Source organism: Eimeria acervulina, genomic scaffold (assembly GCF_000499425.1).
Source record: "Eimeria acervulina Houghton genomic scaffold, Eah_scaff323, whole genome shotgun sequence".
In the NCBI taxonomy this organism is placed as follows: domain Eukaryota; phylum Apicomplexa; class Conoidasida; order Eucoccidiorida; family Eimeriidae; genus Eimeria; species Eimeria acervulina.
The window spans coordinates 14,633-23,833 of record NW_013549883.1 but is presented as its reverse complement, the minus strand read 5'-3'; the positions used below and the strand labels follow the sequence as shown (position 1 = coordinate 23,833).

General features: G+C 39.0%; 2 protein-coding genes across 2 annotated transcripts; one reads left to right on the top strand and one right to left on the bottom strand.

Moving 5' to 3' along the window:
• Positions 1-1,241: 1,241 nt before the first annotated feature.
• Positions 1,242-5,185, bottom strand: EAH_00032910 (hypothetical protein, conserved; the record flags this gene model as incomplete). The annotated part of the gene is made up of 9 exons (XM_013395940.1): positions 1,242-1,610; positions 2,457-2,612; positions 2,809-2,949; positions 3,210-3,317; positions 3,586-3,780; positions 3,965-4,072; positions 4,476-4,691; positions 4,908-5,086; positions 5,170-5,185. The coding sequence occupies 9 exons, from the start codon at positions 5,183-5,185 to the stop codon at positions 1,242-1,244; spliced, it is 1,488 nt and encodes a 495-aa protein (XP_013251394.1).
• Positions 5,186-8,438: 3,253 nt separating this feature from the next.
• On the top strand, positions 8,439-8,678 carry EAH_00032900 (hypothetical protein; the record flags this gene model as incomplete). The annotated part of the gene is made up of 1 exon (XM_013395939.1): positions 8,439-8,678. The coding sequence occupies one exon, from the start codon at positions 8,439-8,441 to the stop codon at positions 8,676-8,678; it is 240 nt and encodes a 79-aa protein (XP_013251393.1).
• Between the last annotated feature and the right edge of the window lie 523 nt (positions 8,679-9,201).

Here is a 9,201-nt window from a genome sequence, read left to right as displayed (position 1 = left end):
TATATCAGTATATAAATATAAATATAAATATATATATATATATATATATCTATATATATACATACATATATACCTCTATATAGATTTTTATCTATGATATAAAAAACTAATATATCAATTATAATACAGGATTACATTGCATTGTATTCATATATAAATATAAACAAACTTTTATATAAACAAATATATATTTATTTATATAATACAAATAAAATAAAGTATAAAGTTAAGGGTTTATTGCAGAAAGCCAAATGCATGCAACTTAATTCTTTCTAGCGCGACTACATCCAGGAGTAACCTACAACTTAGGGTTTAGGGTTTAGGGTTTAGGGTTTAGGGTTTAGGGTTGAGGGATTAGTGTTTAGGGATTAGGGATTGGGGATTAGGGTGCAGGGTTTAGAGTTTAGGGGGTTCAGGGTTTAGGGTTTAGGGTTTAGGGTTTAGGGTTTAGGGTTTGAGAGGACCTGCTGAGGAGCCAAAAGGCAGTCGATTCCCACCCCGCCTGTTTGCATTTCAACCCCGCTCGATAAAAAAGATAATCCAAACAAGGAGAAGCAGCAGAGTACCTGGTCGTACACCCTAAACCCTAAACCCTAAACCCTAAACCCTAAACCCTAACTCTGAACCCTAAACCCCAAACCTTAAAGCTAAGCCCTAGGCAGCAAGCACTTAACCCTAGAAGAGTAACAACAAATAATACACCTTACAAACCACAGCCAATACACCCTAAACCCTAAGCACTAAACCCTAAACCTTAAACCCTAAACCATTGTGTGCGTTTACACTTTTATTAGGTGTTAGAGGTTAGGGTTTAGGGTTTAGGGTTTAGGGTTTGCTTGACCTCAAGACTGAAAGTGCTGCTTTTGCTGCAATTTCCTCCAATGCCGGCTGCCCTTCACATTCTCTGATTATTGTCTCCAGGTGTACGCGCAGCAGCTGCTGCTGCGCTGCTGCTAGAGTGCTAGAAGCAGCAGCAGCAGCAGTTGCTGCTGCTCCTCCTCCTCCTCCTGCTGATTCTGCTGCTGCTGCTTGCTGCGGCTGCTGCGGTACCGCAGCAGCAGCAGCAGCAGAGAGGGCGTTGAAAGCTGGTGGCTGATCTCTATCCCCTAGAACCCTGAAAGAAAGAAAACTGCTAGGGTTTAGGGTTTAGGGTTTAGGGTTGGGAGGAGCACGAAGGAAGCGCAATAAGAAGAGTTAACAGAATAATAAAAATAACAACAACCCCACCCCTTTTATTACACCTACAAGAAATATAGACGCTTTATAAGGCTACTGGGGCTGCTGGCTGCTGCAGGGTTGTCAGTGCTGCTGCTGCTGCAGCTGCTGCTGCTGCTGCTGCTCTGTTGTAGCTGCTGCTGCTGATACTGCAGCTCCAGCGCGGAGGCGACTTTTGTGCAAAGAGACAAAATTTTATCGGTTCGAATCGTTGTGCTGCTGCTGCTGCTGCTGCTGTTGCTGTTGCTGTTGCTGTTGCTGCTGCTGCTGTTCGTGCTGCTGCTGTTGCTGTGGGTGCTGCTGCTGTTGCTGTTGATGCTGCTGCTGCTGGTGCCTTGAATGATTGTAATAAGCAGCTCAGCCGCCTCTGCAGCACTTGCTTCCTCGAGCAGGGCCTAGAGAAGGAAGGAGACAGTTTAAGTTGGAGACAGTTTAAGTAGGAGACAGTTTAAGTAGGAGACAGATTTGCAAAAAGAAAGAAACAAATAAGAAGAATAACGACAAATAAGGAGACAGATAAACGAAGGAAAAGGAGACAAAAAGGAGACAGCAGGATTTAATTAAATGCAGATGCAGAGAGACAAATAAATATACACAAAAAATAAAACAAGACGCATGCACGCTAAAAGGAGACACTTGGCGTTTAGGGTTTAGGGTTTAGGGTTTAGGGTTTGGTTTCAAATAGAAAGGGAGACAGTAGCAAGGACGTCTTATGCATGCAAGTGTCTCTTCTTCTTATTCTCCTATTGCAGCTATTGAGAGACAGATTGCAATTAAAACAAAACCAGAAAAAGATAAAGAAGAGGGGGAAATGAAGAGACAAAAGAAGAGACAGACAATCAAACAGAGGAGACAGCAGAGACATAGAGAGACACAGACGAGGAGACAGAAGAATAAGCAAAGGATACAGCAGACAAGAGGAGGTGGAGACAAAACAAACAAGAGGAGAGAGACAGCAAAATAAAGACAAGAAGAGACAGTAAAATGAAGACAAGAAGAGACAGTAAAATGAAGACAAGAAGAGACAGTAAAATAAAGACAAGAAGAGACAGTAAAATAAAGACAAGAAGAGACAGCACAAGAACGAGAGAGAGATATACAGCAACATAAAGACAAGAAGAGACAGACGACCTGCTTACATATACTCTTTTGTTTAGGAGTTCATAGAATAGAGGAGACTGCTGCTGTGCTGCAGTAAGGAGACACCTCTCCCACTGTCCCCTCTCAGCCAGCAGCAGCACCGCAGCATCTACAAACCCTTCTAGCAGCAAGCCGTCTGCGTCGCCTTTCTCTTTTAGCTGCTGCTGCTGCAGCAGAGACACTTCTGCTGCTGCTGCTGTACCCAGTGCTGCACCCAACTCCTTTGCTGCCGCCCATGCTTCTGCTGCTACGTAGCACTGCAGCAGAAACATTATATAAATAAATAAATAAATAAATAAATATGTAAATAAACAGTCAAGTAAAGAAACAAATACGTAAGTAAACAAACAAATAAACAAACAAATAAATGAGCAAATAGACAAATGAATAAACAAATGAATAAACAAATAAACAAATAAATAAATAAATAAATAAACATTTTAAATTCTTTACCTTCAGGGCCTCCTTCTTCTTCCCTGCTGCCAGCAGCATATCTCCTGCTGCTTTTCTGTCTCCGAGTTGCTGCAGCTCTGCTGCAGCGCGAGCAGCAGCAGCAGCATGGAGAGGGTCCCCAAGCCCTTTAGCCAACTCAACCTAAACAGCAGCAGCAGCAGCAGCAGCAGTAGCAGCAGCAGCAGCAGTAGCAGCAGCAGCAGCAGCAAGGCAAGGAGAGGAATAACAGCAACCTCATGAGCAGCACGAACACCAGCAACAGCCGTAGAATCAGCAGCAGCAACATCTGCAGCATCAGCAGCATCATCAGCATCAACAGCAGCTCAGCAGCAGCAGCAGCAGCAGCAGTAACAGCAGCAGCAGCAGCATGAAGCGACTTTTATTTAGTTTGCAAGCCCCACCGCATGCAGCCAGAATGAGCGAAGGGTTTGGGGGTCAGCCGGAGGAAGAGAGTCAGCAGATAAACAAAAAGCAACGCTCTCTTCTATTGCACCAGCCTCCTCAAGGGCCTTCACCACAAACCCTAAACCCTAAACCCTAAACCCTAAACCCTTGAAGTCGCACAGTGCAGGCTTTTGGTGACTAATCTGAGGCTTAGGGAATGAACAGGCGCTCAGATCACATTTCAGCTCTAAACCGTAAACCCTAAACCCTAAACCCTAAACCCTAAACCGTAAACCCTAAACCCCAAATCGTAAACCCTAAACCCTAGACCCTAAACCCTAAACCATAGGAATGAACAACCCCAGTAGAGTGTGCTGCTTTGTTGCTGCTTACACTGCATATATCACTTAGTTCGTTCATCGATTTAAACTGCTGCTGCTGCTGCTGCAGCTGCTGCAGCACCTGCTGCAGCAGCTGTGGGGCCCGCCGCCCACAGAGACGAACTGCAGCAGCAAATTTGCCTTTGCGGAGCAGCAGCTGCACTGCGACGTCTTCTCTTCCTGCTTCCAGCAGTGCTGCTTCAGCTCCCTAAGAAGCAGCAGCCGCAGCAGCAGCAGCAGCAGCAGCAGCAGCATTAGAAGAAGAAGCAGAAATAGCTTCTGCTTCTACAGCAAAAACCTCGAAACTGTGTGGGTGCTGCTGCTGTACACTGAAAGCAATTCCCAATTGTCTTCATATATTTATATATATATATGTTGTTGTTGAGGTGTACCTGCAGGTCCTCTGCTGCTACTTTGGCTTTCGCTTGCTGCAGCAGCAGCTGCTGCACTTCCGAAGGCAAATTTAAACGCGCGACGCGCAGAGCCTCCTCCAGCTTCCCCTGTAAAAACAAATTCTATATCTTCTCTTTAATCTGCTTATATATATATATCTAGATATAGATATAGATATAGATACAGATATAGATGTATATATATATATATATATGTGTAGATGTATATATACATATATATTATATGTATATAAGTATGCAGGCATATATTAATATGTTGTATACTAATTATTATTTTTTGTTTAATGCATACTTTATACAGTATATTAAAATATTCTATATTTATATGTATATGCATATAGGAGCATGCTTGCAACATATGCATGCATGCGTTGCACGCATGCACGCATGCACGCATGCACGCATGCTTTTCGTGTCAGTGTTTGCATGCATGCATGCATCCACGCCTGTAAGCATGCATGCATGCATGCAAGGAGGTAAGGAGACGAACGCGTTTTCTGTATAAGGCGACAGCAGCAGCGGGGAAGTGCGCTTTTAAATATGCTTCTTCTGCTTCATGAAGTTGTCCGGCTGCTTCTTTATGTCTCCCCAGCTGCACATACACCTCAGCTAGCTTCTCGCTGCAGTGCTGCTCTGCTGTATAGGCAGCTAAAGCAAACGCCTCCGCTTCCAACGCCAACTCCACCGCTGCTGCGTTTTCTCCTCTCTAAACAACAAAACAAACAATCAACAATTAAAACACTAAAACATAACATGCATGCATGCATGCACAATTCTGTATACGCATGCATGCATGCATGCGCATTCTCTATTTCAGTGCCTGCTGCTGCAGCGGTGCAAATAGGCAGGTGCATGCATGCATGCATGCATGCATGTTGTGTGTTGTTTGATTTGTTGTGTAACAGTAAATGATATAAATGACCTTCAGGAGCATCTGCACTGCTGCTTCGGGGCTGTCTGTCTTTAGCGTTTCTCTTGCATGCAGCAGCTGCATGCGTCTTGCTGCTGCTGCACCTCCTCCAGCAGCAGCAACACGCTCTGCTTCAATCCACTCTCCTTCTTTTCTGTACATGTCTGCAGCCTCCTGCCAAGCCCCACAAGCTGCATGCAGACACAGACATCAACTGTCTTTTATGCATGCATGCATGCATGCATGCATGCAGATTCATACATTATATGCTCACGCTTGTATACTTGCATTTGAATTCGCATGCATCCATCTATATAGTGCACGTGTCTGCATGCATGCATCCATGCGTGCATGCATGCATGCATGCATGCACAAGGTTGTATGTATGCATGCATGGGTTTGCATGCATGCATACATGCGTTTGTATGGATGCATCCGTTCGCATGTGTACATGCATGCATGCATGCATGCATGCATGCACAGAATCGTCTACATGCACATGCATGCATTGTTTGCTTGCATTGATTCAATCTATGCATCTATGCATGCATGCATGCATGTTTACCTAAGAAGAGTCGTTCTGCTTCTTGATGAGATTTGTTGTCTTTGAGTTGATTTGCGATTTGTTTGCAAATTTTTTCTCTTTGCTCCACACTAAAAAAAAATAAAATTAAAAACAAATAAATAAAATAAATTAAATAAAATAAAATAAATTAAACAAATTAAATAAATTAAATAAATTAAATAAATTAAATAAATAAATACAATAAAATAAATAAATCAGAAGAATAGACAGACAAGAATTAAGGGAGGGGCACATGAGTAAAGCGAACAATATATTAAAAAGAGATAAACAAATCAGATAAACACAAGATATAAAGGAGACAGCTAAAGGAGACAGCTAAAGGAGACAGATAAAGGAGACAGACAAAGGAGACAGCTAAAGGAGACAGATAAAGGAGACAGACAGAAGAGACCCTAAACAAAATAAATAAATACTTTTTATGCTTTCTCTTTTCTTTTTGTCCTCCCTCTTTTATTAAACGCCATCACAGAAAATAAATAAATAAATTAATTAATTAATTAATTAATTAATTAATTAATAAAATAAGATTGAATTTGTGATGTGTCTCTCTTTGTTTTTTATTTACTATCCTCTTATCATCATATCTACGTATTATTTATTTATTTATTTATTTATTTATTTATTTATTTATTTATTTATTTCTTTATATGTTTGTTTATTTATTTATGCTGACTCTGTCTTGTCTAGTAGAAGCAGCAATCTATCATATTGTTTATTTGCATGCAGCAGCAGCACTGTCTCCTTAAATTCACCGACAGCGAGAAGAAGAGCCTCAGCCTCCTAAACAAAAACAATGCATGCATGCGCATGCAGCCCCAAATGCAACAATATGCAAACTGCATGCAATCGCATAAATATATAGACAGAGAGACAGAGAGAGACGGATTGAGAGACAGAGAGAGACAGCGAGAGATAGAGGGAGACAGCAAGAGAAAGAGAGAGACAGAGACAGATAAAGAGAAGCAGAGAGAGAGGTAAAGACAGAAAGAGACCGACAGATAAAGACAGACAAAAGGAGAGACTGAGACAGAGAGAGAGAAAGAGACAGATAGAGAGACAGAGAGAGACAGAGGAGGAGAGACAGAGAAGGAGAGACAGAGAGAAAAACGGTGTTTAATACTTTGTATTGTTTGTTTGCAGCGAGTGTATGAGAGAGACGATGTATGAAGGGCTTCATATCTTTGTCTCCTGCTGCCCTTTGAACTACCTGAAGAGCACCCAATTTATATGCTTATTTGTTGTTGTTTATTTAACTCTTTTTGCTTTAAACTCTTTATTATTATTGTCTCCTGTCTCCTCTCCATTCTACTGTCTCCTCACCCTCAATGCTGCTGCTAGCTGACCCCTGTCTATTTGCATCTTCACTGCTCTCGTAGCAGCTTGCGCCTGTACACACACCCCAAACCCTAAACCCTAAACCCTAAACCCTAAACCCTAAGCCCCAGGTTATAGACCCCTGACATTATCCAAATCATAACCGCAAATATAAACTAGAGGCTTTTTTCTCTAAGTACTATTGCATGTGTTTATATATATATATATATATATATATATATATATATATATTATATATCTTTATACATACACCTTTATATATATGTATATATATACATATATATATATATATATATTTGGTTTATATAGGCATTATATGTATATACATATATATGTATATCTTTATATATATCTTTATATATGCATTACATATATATGTATATATATATATATCTTAATATATGCATTACCTGTATATAGGCTTCTTCTGCTTCAGATATATCTCCGTTTGCTTCAAGTTGCTGCGCGAGCAGCAGCAGCTGCTGCTGCGCATTGGGCTGTCTCTGTCCCTGCAGCAGCTGCAGCGCTTCCTTTAAGAAACCTTTACTGACGCAGACATCTACTGCTTTATCTACAAACCCTGCTGCTCTATAATGAAATACTGCTGCTTCCGCCTGCATGCATGCATGCAAATATATATATATATATATATATATATATATATGCATACATGCATGCATGCACGAGTGCATGCATGTGTACATTCGTCATATATGTATTTATGCATGCAACGAAATTGAAACGAAGCCCCAAACTAGTAATCCTGCATGCATGCATGCATGCATGTATGCATGATTTGATACATGATTCGATTATTTGATATTGTTTGTGTTTGTTTTGTTGCGTTGATATAAATAATCTTTTTAATCTTCTTCTTACCTCCCCCCTCTCTAAACACTCGTTAGCCCAGTCTGCATGCAACTGAGGCAATAGATTTTTAAAGGTTTTTTCTGCTGTCTCTACAGCCTTTGCATAATTGCAGCTCTTCCTATTGAAGTTTATTTAAATAAATAAACAAAACAAAAGAAGAGCAACTGAATAATGCTTAAAGAACTAAAATTATATTCAATATACACGCAAACAAAACAAAAAAATATAAAATATAAATAAATTATAAGCAACAGTATACTAATATAATATAATAATAATAATACTATTAATATTAATATTAATATTAATATTATTGATAATATTAATATTAATACTAATGATAATATTAATAGGCATAATAATAATAATAATAATATCAGTAATAATAGTTTAGAGAAAGATAATAAAATAACAACAACAATACTATTATTATTATTAAAATATTAATTCATAGTATTATTATCAGTAATGCTTTTATTATTTTTGATTCATTATAATGAAAACAAAAGCTGAAGCTAAACCCTAAACCCTAAACCCTAAACCCTAAACCCTAACTTCTACCCCTGTGTGTGGTGAAAGTATTTAATGAAATGCTTAGCAAAACTAAAACAAACAAAGCGAAGAAAACTTACTTAAAGAGACAAATTGCTTCCTGCCAGAACCCGAGGTGTCTGTACACCTCAGCAGCTTTTTCTATCAATTCTATTTTTAGCAGTTCTTGCACTACGCATTCAATTACTTCTCTGCCGCCTATGCACGAATATGTTTTGTCTATTGTTGTTTCTTTTGCTTCATTTAGAGAAGAAGAAGCAGCAGAAGAAGCAGAAGAAGCAGTAGTAGAAGCAGAAGTAGCAGCAGCAGCAGCAGCAGAAGTAGTAGAAGCAGCAGCAGCAGCAGCAGCAGCAGAAGTAGTAGAAGAAGAATCAGCAGCAGAAGAAGAAGAAGAAGCAGAAGTAGTATTAATAGAAGAAGAAGAAGAAGGAAATGGATGAGGAGACAGAGATGCGATAATATAATTTGCAGCTCTTAGAGGCATTTTGCTCTTCAAAAATAATTTAACTGTCTCCTTGCTGTCTCCTTCTGCTGCAGCAAGCTCTGCTGCTTCTTCGTACTGCATGCACGCATGCATGCAGCAGCAGCAGCAAACGAAAGCAAAAACAAAGAGAGCAAAGCAACAAATTAATAAACAAAAAATATTAATTTATTAATGTATATACACCCAATATATGCAATATATATTTATATATATCAACATGTGTATAGTTTTGATTATATATATATAAATATATAAATATATATATATAATAGATATACATATATATATTATAAAAATATATTATTATTTTTATTATTATTATTATTAGTTTATTTATTAGTGAAGACAGCAGAGAATTGCAGCACCAGCAAAATAAAACAAAAACAGCGAAAGAAAAAAAAATAAGCACGACAAGCGAAACCTCAACTAAATAAATAAAATAATTATATATTTAAAATATAAAATGCATTATAAATAAA